Source organism: Mus caroli, chromosome 4 (genome assembly GCF_900094665.2).
Source record: "Mus caroli chromosome 4, CAROLI_EIJ_v1.1, whole genome shotgun sequence".
NCBI lineage: Eukaryota > Metazoa > Chordata > Mammalia > Rodentia > Muridae > Mus > Mus caroli.
Window position 1 is genome coordinate 118,873,871 of NC_034573.1, and position 13,924 is coordinate 118,887,794.

Below are 13,924 nucleotides of genomic sequence, written 5' to 3' on the forward strand. Positions count from 1 at the left end.
GATTGTCTTAGCCATGCACCCTTGAGATCAGCGAGCAGACATTTGATTCTTCTGAGGAGCTGGGACCACAGACACATTTTCTGGCTTGGTTGAACGTTTAATGATACTCCTGCTGTGTGGCAGCTGCTTCTTTTTTTTTTTTTTTTTTTTTTTTGGCCCACCTACCCCTCTATGTTGCTTCTTGCTGATCAAGATAGGTAGTTAATCCTAGCTATGTGACATTGGGATACAACAAGATGGAATTCTCAAGCTGCTGTCTTAATATGTGTCTCAGCTTGGAGAGCACTTTGGTTTTTTTCTCAAGGGGCAGAGAACCATTTAATTAGCGTTCAGTGTGTCCTGCTTGCCATCTAGCTTGAGTGCGTCACAGCTTTTGAAGTAGGGCACAGATTTGAGAGAAGGAGATAAATCCTAGTGTGAGTTAATGACTGTCCCTGAGGGGGAGGTCACAGACACTTTCCACCTCTGATTGTGTAGAACAATCTTTAAGGCATCAGCCTCTTTTAGATGTTCTTTGTCTTACTGATCTCATTTGAGCAAGTTAGTAGGAGAGAAATTATGCCATTTGCTTTTTCCAGCACAATATACTCTCTGGAATTGTCATTTGGGATAGTTTGTAAATTCCTGGGGAAATGACCTGCTGCATGCTATACAGTTACTCTGTTGATTTTGATTTTTAAATCAAAGATGCAGTTGTAGGGAGGGGACGGGGGAACCGCTGTCAAAACTTAAGCTGACCAGGCTGCAGAATTTTCTTGCTCTAATGGCCTGGCTTTAATCTGTCAGCCTTTGGCTAGTAGAAATTCCATTTGCCTTGGAACCTTTCTTCTGTCTTTCTGCTGGAGTCTCCCTGCCCAAATGTGACTTGAGTGCTATGTAAGATGCTGGTTATTGGAATTGGCAGCCTAACATGAAACGAGGTCCATTTTACACAAGTTCTTGTGTCTGGGTGTGCAGCTCAGGTGTTAGAATACCCACTTAGGATGGGTCTCCAGTACCACCCAGTCAGCCATGTGGCTGTGCCTGCAATCCCCATGCTTGGAAGCTAAATGCAGAGGGGTCCTAAATTCAGGAGCATCCTCAGCAGTTTCAAGCCATCCTGAGATAAATGAGACCCTGTCCCCAAAACAAACAAACAAACACAGCAAGAGTTGTAGATATAGTCAGCCTTCCAGTAAAGTATTACACAATGGGATCGTCAGGCAAAACCTCCTGACTGCCTTGTTCTCATTTCTTACATACACTCTTAGGAATAATACAGTCAGACTGAATTTAACAGGGGGTGTTTTATCTTTCCATCCCTACCTAGCAGATGACATCAAGCCATGCCCACGATGCAGTGCTTACATTATCAAGATGAATGATGGGAGCTGTAACCACATGACCTGTGCAGTGTGTGGCTGTGAATTCTGCTGGCTTTGCATGAAAGAGATCTCTGACTTGCATTACCTCAGGTAGGTGGGACACATATCCATTGCCTTGTCCTTCTCTGCTCTTGCTCAGTTAGGAAAAGGGATACCAAAGAGCCATGGTTGATGTCATTTACAGAAGGAGGAATCTGTAAGACACTCCTTTAAAGCACGCCTGGCGTTTTCTCCAGCAGTCTCGGTGACTGCCTTCCATTACCTTCCTTTCTCATCTGCTGCGTGCCTTTTAAGGCTTTCCATGACTGGTTTTAGTCGTTTTTTTTTTTTTTTTTTTTTTTACATATTTTCCTCAATTACATTTCCAATGCTATCCCAAAAGTCCCCCATTACCCCCCCCCTTAGTCGACCTTTCTAATCACTGCTGTTCCAGACAGTCTGAGCTGGCTTGTTGGCAGTGTCTCTTGCCTCCAGATTTGTTCACATTACCTCATTGTTCTCAGTGACCTTCTGACCACTTCAGCCTCCTTTCCTCCCCCTTTATCTCCTCGTTTCAGTTCTTGGTGGGCTTGTTTGGGTTTACTTACTTTTTTTTTTAAGATTTACTTATTTATTTTATGTATATGAGTACACTATCACTGTCTTCAGACACACCAGAAAAGGGCATCAGATCCCATTACAGATGGTTGTGAGCCACCATGTGGTTGCTGGGAATTGAACTCAGGACCTCTGGTAGAGCAGTCAGTGCTCTTAACCGCTGAGCCATCTCTCCAGCCCCTACTTACTTATTCTTTAAAGTTCTTTCTTTTGTGTGTGTATACACTTGTGTGCATCACCCATACATGTAGCAGTCAGAGGACAGCCAGCTTGTGAGAGTCAGTCCTTCGCCTCTACCACATGACCAGGCGGTGAACCTAAGTCGTCATGCTTACACTGAGTTGTCTTGCCACCCCTTGTCCCCTTTTTCTGGGACAGGATCTCACTGTGTAGCTCTGGCCTAGAACTACCTGTGTAGACCAGGCCTCACTCAGAGATCTGTCTGTTTCTGCCTCCTGTTTAAAGGTGCACACCACTATGCTTGGCCTTTGATTGGTTTCTGAAATGAGTTTCTGAATTGGTTTCTAAGTTGACTCAGCTTCCCCATGGTCATAAACATGTGCCGCTAGGCTTGGTCTACAGAGCTCCTGCTTATCCTTGAAAAACACCTTAAGTGCACCTCATCTGCCAGGCTTCTCGTTTCTGCTGTGCTCTCACTGCCATTCCTGTATCACTTGCTGTAAGTGTTGCTACTTCTAGGTACTTCACGGTCATGTCGGATCTCATTAACTGATCTTTTTACAGTTCCTCCAGCCAGTAAGTTTCTAAAGAATTGAGTGAATATTACATTATTACTCTAAAGAAGTTAACATTTATGGACATTATTGTGTAGCATTCATTGTGAAATGAGACATCTCATTCCAGTTGAGTGAAAATTTAAAAGCCTCTATGTAACAGACACTGACTAGAGACACAGGACCAAATAAGACAGGATTTCTACTTGGAATAATACTGCTAGACTTACGGAGTAGAGAAGGTAGCACAAAGGGAATGAGGTAGAAGAATCAGACACAGAAGGGCTAAGGTTAAAGTCACCACTCTCAGTAACAAACTCATAGGGAAGACATGATGAGTCTCTTTCCCCAAGAATGTGGTTTGTGTTAGGTAAGGAGGGATATGTGCCATGAAACTCCAGAAACTTCATGAGCTGCAGGACACAGCACATTGGGTGGGATGTCAAGTACAGACCTGTGCGGGATCTCAGGTAGTGCTGGTCAGGGCGATCAGGTCAGCGTAGGTAGTGTGTCAGACAAGAAAGGAAAGAATGTCAGTTTTGGAGGTCTGCCTTCACCAAAAAACCTGAGACGCCCAGAACCCCTTGTCCTTTGCTTCCCCCTTGGCTAAGAGATCTGTTTTCTGTTGCCTCCTGTCACTTAGTCACTCTTACTGAAAAGATGGTTGTTGTTCCTATCAAGCCTCTGGCCACAGCAGCTGTGTTTGTGATGCTGCCATTAACGTGAGCATGTTTCCTCTATAGTCCCTCTGGCTGTACATTCTGGGGCAAGAAGCCATGGAGCCGCAAAAAGAAAATTCTTTGGCAGTTGGGCACATTGATCGGTGCTCCGGTGGGGATCTCACTCATTGCTGGCATTGCAATTCCCGCCATGGTCATCGGCATCCCTGTATACGTGGGGAGGAAGGTAAGACATGCCTTCCTAGGCCTGCTCCAGCTTTGGCTTTGTTGGCAATAGTTTGAAAGGAAATTTCAGGGCTGCGTGAAAGCCAGCTGGTTTGTAGATAAAAATAACTTTAATTTCTTAAATGGATTTTTATAAGCCCCCATGAGGTCTGAAAGTTCTTATTAACATCCTGGGCCTGGTTTGTCTCAGTGACTTTAAGGTGAAATTCCCTTGAGCTACGTTTTCTTTTCTTGGATTAACTTTTCCTGCATTCATTTCTATTTTCCAGGTCTGGGTTAGGTTAAAATTTGAGAAAGATCCCTCTTTGGGTGGAGGGTATGTTTTAATATAGCTTGCAAGCAAGCATTTGTCCTTTTTTTCCCTGGCAAAATACTGATGTCCTGACCTGCTGACCTGGATTTTCTTTTTATTCTTAGATTCACAGCAGGTACGAGGGAAGGAAAACCTCCAAGCACAAGAGGAATTTGGCCATCACAGGAGGAGTGACCTTGTCAGTCATTGCATCCCCAGTAATTGCTGCTGTTAGTGTTGGTAAGCGAGCTGTTGGCCTCCAGCTCCTCTGTTAGCTTATGGAGCAGGTCAGCCAGCAGGCCAGGTGCTTACGGTGGAGACACTACGTTCTGTGCTGACTTCACTTTGCTAGTTATCTTTTTTTCTTTTTTCTTTCTTTCATTTTTAAAGATTTATTTTACGTATGTGAGTACACTGTAGCTGTACAGATGGTTGTGACCCTTCATGTGGTTGTTGGGAATTTAATTTTTAGGACCTCTGCTTGCTCCGGTCGGCCCTGTTTACTCAGTCCCTGACTGCTCTGGCCCAAAGATTTATTTATTATTATACATACTCACCAGAAGAGGGTGTCAGAACTCATTACCGGTGGTTGTGAGCCACCACGTGGTTCCTGGGATTTGAACTCAGGACCTTTGGAAGAGCAGTTAGTGCTCTTACCCACTGAGCTATGTCACCAGCCTGCTAGATAACTTTCTGTGTGTTCACATATATGGCATGGAGGCAGAGGCACTTGTGAATGCAAGAGTGCTGTTGGAAGCAGAGGCCAGCCTCAGGGGCCATTCTCAGGAGCCATCCACCTAGCTTTTAAAGCAGGACAGGGTCTCTTACAGACCAGGATCCTGCCAAATGGATGAGAGTGGCTAGCCCGGAGGCTGAGAGGATTGGACCGACCTGTGTCTGCCTTTCCAGCTCCAGATTATAACTGTGCGCCAGCACTCCTGTTGTCTGTTGTTTTTGCATGGCATTGAAATCGTGTCCTCATGCCTGCAAGGTAAGCAGTTTACCAACTGAGCCATTTCCCCAGCCTAGAGGTTCATCTTAGTAGACACTGTTAACTATGATGGTTTTTCAGCTACACTGCATTATCAGGGTGTGTCTCAGACTAGGGCCTACAACTCAGTCTATTACACAGGAAAGGTCGCACTAATGAAAACTAAACACTACACTTTTACTTTTCTTCCTTTTCTTCTATTTATTTATTTATTTTTGGTTTTTTCGTGACAGGGTTTCTCTGTGTAGCCCTGGCTGTCCTGGAACTCACTCTTGTCGACCAGGCTGGCCTCGAACTCAGAAATCCGCCTGCCTCTGCCTCCCGAGTGCTGGGATTAAAGGCGTGTGCCACCATGCCCGGCTCTTTTTTTTTTTAATGTACTTATTTTATTTATTTGAGTACACAGTTGCTGTCCTCAGACACACCAGACTCATCAGATCCCATTACAGATGGTTGTGTGCATCCATGTGGTTGCTGGGACTTGAACTCAGGACCTCTGGAAGAGCAGTCAGTGCTCTTAACTTCTAAGCCATCTCTCCAGCCCCCTCTTCTATTTATTTGTTAAAGGATTCACTCACACACAAACACTTATTTTCTATTAATGCCTCACAGTATCTTGGGAGGTATGAGAATTTATTTTAGAAAAATTTAGCCTAGCGTGGTGATGCCCTCCTGTAATCCTAGCATTCAGGAGGTGAAAGAGGATGATTAGGAGTTCAAAGCCACCCTCAGCATGTCAAGACCAAACTGAGCTACGTGAAAGAAACCCTATCTCAAACACAAAAGTAAGAAAGGAAAGATTAATTGGAAACCAACATTTCATGAGTTTTATCATTTGTCAGCAGTGGTTCTGGGTGTCTCATATGTAATCTATTAAGATTTCACAAGTGCCACAAAGTCAGCATAATTAGAAATATAAAGGGGCAGTCTATGTGGATGGAGCTAAGGTCAAGTCACTGGGACATGAATCCAGGCAGACTTCTTGCTTGCTTGTTTGCTTGTTTTTCAATTTATCTTTATGTGCATTGTTTGTCTGATTGCATGTGTCTGTTTGAGGGTATCAGATCCCCTGGAACTGGAGTAACGAAACAGTTGTGAGCTGCCGTGTGGGTGATGGGAATTGATCCCAAGTCCTCTCTCTAGAAGAGCAACCAGTGCTCCTAACTGACTGCTGATTGACCTTTCCAGCCCCAAATCAAGACAGTCTTCCTTCTTAACATGTAACAACTGAGCTACTCTGCACCTACAGCAGTGTGATTGGAGAATTCAGTCTGAGGAACCCTCAAATCACAATCCCCACAGCCATTCGTCCAGTGTCTATTTTTATGTGTATGTTTTATCTGATGTATATCTGCACACACTTGTATACCTGCTGCCCTGGAGGACAGGATGTCATTGGATCCCCTGGTACCGGAGTCAGACAATTGTGAGCTGCCATGGGTGCTGGGAATCAAACCTGGGTCCGTGCTTTTAACCACTGAGTAATCTCTCCAGCCTTTAGCCTTGATTCTTGATTAATTCTCAGTTTAGCACTTCACCAATGAAGGGGGTGGTATAAAGTCAACAGACGTTGGATGCGTTGGATTCTACATGTATATTTTCTTTATCACTGGGAGGGTTCTATGAACAGACAGCCAAAGGACTGAAGCCAAGACATCCAGACTTTTGTGACTGTCTGCTCCTGTGTTATACCAGACAGACAGCCTCTTCAGATGGCCATGTTTGTCTTTGGCCCTAGTGGCTTGCTTGTGCCCAATCTGGGAGGGAGAACCAGGACAATTGCCTGTTGACCTGATGACATGTTTCCATCTCTTTCCCCAGGTATTGGTGTCCCCATTATGCTGGCGTATGTTTATGGGGTTGTGCCCATTTCTCTCTGCCGTGGAGGTGGCTGTGGAGTTAGCACAGCCAATGGAAAGGGGGTAAAAATTGAGTTTGATGAAGATGATGGTCCAATCACAGGTAAAGGAAGGACTTTTATTTCCATTTGAATCTATGGAACAAAAGATAAAAGTCAGTAGAATTGAGCACATATTTACAGAGATTGTCATTGGATTTCTTTGGATAATGAGCTTTGTGGGGGGTAAAGTATTTTTAGCCTTTCATTTCTTGGTTCCAGAATTATTAGGTTAATTCCTCTGGTACTTGCCTATGTATGGCAGGTATGAGGCAGTAGGACTTCAAGTAACTGGAGTGTGCTGGCGGGGTGGTGATAAGAAAGCTCTGCGTCTGTGCCTTACTCCATCAGTTTCGGAGGACTTTATACTTTATCTTGCTTGCTTTTTACAGCAGCTCTCTGATGAGGGAGGCCGGGGCTATCATCCCCATCTCAGTGGGAACTGCTTTAGCTTGTATTTTAGTAGCAAGGGCTTCTGCAGACCTGAGATGAGAGCAAATCTTGTGACTCCTGCTTGAACACTGTCTTCACCTACTTGCAACACAGGTGGTTTTGATGCTTTGCAGCAGAAGCTGCACTCGAGCTAATCAGATGTTAAGTAAAGGGGCCTGGGAGCACTTCCCTATAATCCTAGCATTGGGGATGGGGAGGCAGAGGAGGTCATGTGTTCAAAGCCAGTCTGGGCCACAGGGAGACCCTGACTCAAAGTAAAAAGAGAAATACGAGTGAGGCATAATTGCTCACATCTTTAATCCTAGCACTGATATCCAAGGCCAGCTGGGCTAAGTACTAAATTCAAGACAGCCTAGACTATAGAATGAGACCCTGTCTCATAATTTTTTTTTTTTTTTAAATCTACTAAGGTAGATAAAAATAGCTGCTGTAGCCAGGCAGTGGTGGCTCACACCTTTAATCCCAGCACTCAGGAGACAGAGGCAGGCGGATTTCTGAGTTCCAGGACAGCCTGGTCTACAAAGTGAGTTCCAGGACAGCCAGGACTACACAGAGAAACCCTGTCTCGGAAATCAACAAAACAAAACAAAATAGATGCTGTAGACTTATACAGAAATAATAGTGGGCTTGCAGTTAAAATGTGGTGTGACTTATTTGATCCTGAGTAGTCATTTAATTTCAAATTCTTATTTCCTCATTTGAAATAAGGGCTCCTAATCACTCACTAAGCTACTGAGAAGCTTAAGTGCAGATGTTAGCAGTCTGGTTCTGTTGTCTCACACAGTCGCTGCTTGTTAAGTGAAATTGTAGTACTTTTCAGCATGAAAATCCTCCACTCTGAAGAGTCTCTTCAGGAAAATGCCTTCCAGACTCTTTGTATGTTGTTTCAAATGGAGGTGTCTGGTTCTACCCATAGTGGCAGATGCCTGGCGAGCCCTCAAGAACCCCAGCATTGGAGAAAGCAGCATTGAGGGCCTGACTAGTGTACTGAGTACCAGCGGAAGCCCTACAGATGGACTCAGTGTCATGCAGGGACCATACAGCGAGACAGCCAGCTTTGCTGCCCTCTCAGGGGGCACACTGAGTGGTGGTATTCTCTCCAGCGGCAAGGGAAAGTACAGCCGGTAAGTAGAGAGCTGGTCTGTAATAGGCATTGGAATTATTTGTAAGAGGACACACCGAGCCACGTCTCTATACCAGGGAGATGCCACTTTGATTTAAGCATCAGTGGTATTTTATTTTTCAAAGTTCACAAATTCTTTGCATCATAGTGACTTCCACTTAAAGAATAATGTTGACTTTAGGTCTTGCTGCTTCATTCTGCTGCCTGCTCTAGGAAGCAAGAAGAGCAGAAGGCAGGCGCTCTGTTAGGCTTGTTGTTGGCTTTATGCTGTGTCACGTTGACTCTGGTACTGCACTCTTCATGACCCACTTATTCCCACTGGATAGAGTAGGAAAATCAGTTCTGTGAATTTGTGTTAAGAGTACAGAAAACCTTGTCAGTAAAAATAACTGATGTACTTGCATTTTGCTGATGTGACCTACTGTAACGCCATAGTTATTCATATTTACATATACATATTCAAAGGTGCACAGCTGGCATTAGAGGAGAAGCAGTTAGTTGAGTTCAGTGGGGAAGAGCAGCCTCGTGGAGCACAGCAGAGCAGGAGGTGAGGGAGACACAGAGCATTGTCTCAGGTACCTGGAGGGATCCAGCTGATCCGTGACTGACGGGCAGCAGCCTCCACTGAGTTCATGTGCTATGGAGAACATGGAGGAGGCTGTAGGAAGGCCCCAGAGAGGACACCGCCTCACAGAGGTCCTGGGAGGTTAGGGCAAGACCAGATGGCGACTTGGCTGCAAAAAAGATGCAGTGGCAGATGGCGAGTGGACTAGATCTTCACCTTGGTGTCCTTCGTTCGCCTGGAAACCTCTTAAAATAGACTCTAGGAGCATATCTCCAGAATGAATGACTTAGGCTGTCCTGGGATGGGACCCGAGGGTGGTCTATGTTTAGAGAAGACTCCCCAGATGATTCTAGTGTAGCCGATGGCATGAACCAGCCTCTGGCAGCCACCAAGGAGGTGGCCTGGTAGGTTCTGAGAAAGGCTTTGCCCACTGAGTGTGTGGCAGAGCTGAAGCTGGAACCCCCCAGTTGCCCTCATTTCCTAGTGTTGGGCAGAGACACAGGCAGCGGGATGGAGCTGCTGCTGACCTAGCTGCATCTTCTGACTAGTGTCCCTTGTTAACGGCTCCTGCCCCCACATGCTAGAGTATTCACTGCTGTGCTCTCTTAAAGCCAACTCCCCTTGAATGAGCCACAGACATAGTTGGAGCGTGACTTGCTGAGACTGCAGTGCAGCCGGCAGCTGCTGCATCCAGTGAAAGCCGATCCTTTATGGGAAGTGAATGAGTCAAATGGGCTGGACTGCGAAACCCATTATGAAGAAATACTGAAGTGCAGAACAAAATGGTGCTGAGCCAGAAAGGAAGCAGTTAGGGGTTCCCAGCCTTGAAACCCTATTAGGAAAGTGCTGTTGATGAGGGAGGAGGTTGGCTCCTTTATGCCCTTCATTCTCGCAGCCTGGAGGTTACCTGGTTACTAAGTGTTTGAGTTCTTCCTCTGTGTCCAAGGTAGAAAGGGCAGAGTGGGAATGAGTTGTGAACTCTTCCTTCCAGGGCCTCACAGAGCAGTGGAGAGAGGTGTGGAAGTTGGTGCAGAAGAGGGTTGGGCACTCAGCTGGAGGTGCCTGCTGGGTGCTGGAAGAGAGTAAGAGGAAATGGTAGTCCTTTGTTGTTAAAGACCTAGCATAAGTTTTTCAGGCAGAGAAAGAGAAACTTTTGAGACAGCATAGCATCCACAAAGCCAGGGAGGTACAGAATGAAAACTCAGGGGTTGTGATGCTGGAATTAGGGTAAGAAAAGGAACCTAAGCCGCTAGCAGGTCAGAAAGGCCTCAGATGTCCGTAGGCAGGAAGGGAGCCAAGAATTAAGGGATTTTAGGAGGTTGGGTCTTGGCCTGTGTCGACACTGCTTTGGAAAGTTGCTTGACTGGAATTTAGGGGCTGCTGTGTTGATTTTTTTAGTCAAGGGCTTATGTTAAAGGGACAGAAAGGAGGGGACAATTTCACTTGATATGTAAGAGAGGAACTATGTGGGCATGTATTTGAACTGTTTGGCAGTTGGAGGTGATCCAACAGATTATCACAGTAATGGAAGAGGTGTGTGCCAGGAAACAAACCGTCAGAACCCTGCTTCTCCTGTTAACTTGCACATCCCCTCTTTACACAGGTTAGAAGTTCAAGCCGATGTCCAAAAGGAAATTTTCCCCAAAGACACAGCCAGTCTTGGTGCAATTAGCGACAGCGCAAGCACTCGTGCTATGGCCGGTTCCATAATCAGTTCCTACAACCCGCAGGACAGGTACGAGCAGGCAGAGCCCGGACAGCTGTATTCATTGGGTAATAGGTCCTTATCGCTCCCTTCCTCAGCTCAGGGCCCTGGGTGCCATCTAGTGGAGATGTGGAGTGCTTCTGAATCCATTGTGCTGGAGTGTTCATCTCTTAATTCTTGTTAGCCTTTGACTTTCCTCCCTCCCTCCTTTCTTCCCTCACCATCTCTCTTCCCACCTCTTCCTTCTTTTGTCTAGCTGTTGTAACAGTGGAATTATTCAAATGGAGTTTAAAGAGCTAGACTGATGTTAGCTAGGGCCTGGGTCTAGATCTCCTCTCCATTCCACTGCAGGAGGAATGAATAGCTTCTGACTGTGATGCAGTCATAACAAGCTGCCAGCTTGCTCTCACATTTCTATTAAAAGTAAGATAGGATGAGGTACTTAGTTGAATTCTGGAAGCTATTTATTTGTGTGTTAGTTTGTTGTAAATGAGTATGCATATATGTATACTTACATGCCAGAAGAGGGCATCAGATCCCATTACAGATGGTTGTGAGCCACCATGTAGTTGCTGGAAATTGAACTCAAGATCTCTGAAAGAGCAGCCAGTGCTCTTAACTGCTTAGCCATCTCTCCAGTCCCTCTGGAAGCTCTTTTTAGATGTTTTAAGGAGAGCAAGCATGAGTGTGTGTGTGTGTGTGTGTGTGTGTAAAAAGGAAAAGTGAGAAGTGAGCTCTGGTCTTCGTGGACCCACCTCTTCTAACTACTTAAGCCAAAACCCAGAAACTATTTTAGGAGCAGATATAATATAATATAACCTATGCGTGACTCTCAGCACAGTGAATTTTGTTCCCACAGAGAGTGCAACAATATGGAAATCCAAGTGGACATTGAAGCCAAACCAAGTCACTATCAGTTGGTGAGTGGCAGCAGCACAGAGGACTCGCTCCATGTCCATGCTCAGGTGGCAGAAAAGGAAGAAGAGGGTAGTGGTGCTGGTGGTGGCAGCGGTGGCAGTGAAGACGATCCCCCTTACAAACACCAAAGCTGTGAACAGAAAGACTGCCTGGCCAGCAAGGCTTGGGACATCAGCCTGGCCCAGCCTGAGAGCATCCGCAGTGACCTGGAGAGCTCTGACACGCAGTCAGATGACGTGCCAGACATCACCTCAGATGAGTGTGGCTCGCCCCGCTCCCATGCTGCAGCCTGCCCCTCCACCCCTCAAGTCCACGGTGCACCGAGCCCAAGTGCCCACAAGAACCTCGCTGCTCCAGCTGAGGGCCAGACTGTCTTGAAGCCAGAAGAGTCTGACGTGGAATGAAGGCCCCTGCTCTGAGAAGCACACTTGTTGTAACTGCATCTTTTGGAATCTTTTTTGGGGGAGGGTGGGGATTTATGTATTTTGTTTCAAAGATTCTCTGGTCAGGGTTCCCCCAGGGAAGTTCTGAGAAATTTACAATTTCTTACCAGATAAAAAATGAAATTTGCCTCTAGTATCCCTCCCCCATCCTCTCATTTTTAGTTTTAATTTATTGGCTAAACTGATGTTGGCAATCTGTGAGGTGTGTCAAAGAATGTACATATGTATGTGTGTATATTGTATGTATGCTAACATTATTGATGACACATTTTAATAAAGAATTCTGTCATAACTGACCTCATGTCACTGTCCTTGGCTTGGGTAGTCCTGCAGAGCCAAGTGTTTATTGGAAGAGTAGTCTGTCTGTCTCTCTGTCTGTCTGAGAGGCCTGCAGTTTTCTAACCCCAGGGAAGAAGGGATTTACTCCCTCCAGCTGCAGTGGAGTCACTTGTAGAGCAGCTTCTCCTCCCATACAGGAAGCCAAGGCAGGCTCCTGTAGACGGGAGTCGGGCTGAGTCTGCGATAGCGAGGAGACTGAGTTGCACCTTTTTTGCCCTCAAGAGGCAATTCTGCAGTTTTCCTGTCAGAGGCAGATTCATACTCAGCACACTCTAGTCAGTGTTCAGGGGCAGAGTCTGGGGAGAGGGCCTGGTGACCCTGCAGGGCTACAAGTTAGGAAGCCGAGTATTCTTCCTTCTCCAACGGGGGCTGAAACCCAGAACCTTGTGCATACTGTGTAGCTCTTCTACCCCTGCCTGAGCTGCATCTCAGCCTAGGAGCCAATCCTATGGGAGCAAGAGCTGTTTCTGCAAGATCCCAGGCGATAGCATAGGTGTTGGCTGTGCTCTCAGATACACGCTCCCTGCCACAGAAGCCATGCTCAGGTTTGCCAGCCTAGAGAAAGGCTGAGAAATGCGGCCTCCAGGGAAAGCAGAGGGCAGGCATGCCGCCCAAGTCTCCCTTGAGCAGGTTAGCAGGAGTGAGCTGTTAGTAGCAAGAATCTGGGCACTGTCAAGAATAAGGTCCTTGGGCTGGAGGGGGTGTTCAGCAGAGGCATGCTTGGCTAACGTGGACAAGGCCCGGGGTTCAATCCCTGGAACCATAAAGTAATAATAGTAATGATAATAAATAATGTCTTTAGGAATGAAAGCTCATACAAGGAACTGCAGAGCGAGAGATTCAATGTCAGATTCTAGATCTGACTGTCAGTTAACTTTCCTATGCCCCCATTTTGCCCAATCCTTAAACCAGAATCAGGCAACTTGTTGATCGCCTTAGCACTGGGCCCAGGGGAAGAGCTGAGTGCATCATTGTCTGAGGACCAGCTGCCTTTCTGTTTCTATTCACAGGTTTACCTGCTGCCTTGTGCAGTAAAGGATGGGGCGTCCAGACAGCAGCCACTGTGGAAGATCTTACTTCTCAGGCTCCACAGGCCACCTTGCATTTCCTTGCACATTGGAACAGGAAATGCTGTTAATGGACTTGGCGTCTCATTAAGAAAGTGTCCTAGAGATGTCCCAGTGCGACTAAAGGAACCTGTTGGGGGAAAAGGCAGACAGTTTGGAGACCCCTGAAATGCAAACAACCCTCTCGAGATTTGCAATTCTTCTAAAGCCTCATCAAAAAAGCACTTAACTTGGATAAAGTCAAAGGCAGTCTGTCAGAATGCGTGGTCTAGAGTCAAACCTGTAGTCTTGGGGTTTTTTTTGTTTGTTTGTTTGTTTTGGTTTTTCGAGACAGGGTTTCTCTGTATAGCCCTGGCTGTCCTGGAACTCACTTTGTAGACCAGGCTGGTCTTGAACTCAGAAATCCACCTGCCTCTGCCTCCCGAGTGCTGGGATCAAAGGCGTGCACCACTGTCACCCAGCCAAACCTGTAGTCTTATCTGGGTTGAGGTAATGCTATAGAACTGGGCCGACTACTCACTCCCTCATGTC

General features: G+C 46.2%; 1 protein-coding gene across 3 annotated transcripts in view; it reads left to right on the top strand.

The window, feature by feature from the left end:
* Positions 1–13,672, top strand: part of Rnf19b (ring finger protein 19B) — a 27,590-nt gene extending 13,918 nt beyond the window's left edge. The window contains exons 3-10 of one of the 3 annotated variants that reach the window (XM_021159390.2): positions 1,310–1,454; positions 3,439–3,601; positions 4,018–4,132; positions 6,705–6,845; positions 8,150–8,357; positions 10,525–10,656; positions 11,486–11,977; positions 13,337–13,672. In XM_021159390.2, coding sequence (XP_021015049.1) covers positions 1,310–1,454; positions 3,439–3,601; positions 4,018–4,132; positions 6,705–6,845; positions 8,150–8,357; positions 10,525–10,656; positions 11,486–11,948 — 1,367 coding nt within the window. In that variant the 3' untranslated portion in view covers positions 11,949–11,977; positions 13,337–13,672. Of the gene's footprint in view, positions 1–1,309; positions 1,455–3,438; positions 3,602–4,017; positions 4,133–6,704; positions 6,846–8,149; positions 8,358–10,524; positions 10,657–11,485; positions 12,284–13,336 lie in introns of those variants that run through there. The other 2 variants (XM_021159389.2, XM_021159391.2) reach the window with 2 other exon arrangements.
* Positions 13,673–13,924: the final 252 nt, after the last annotated feature.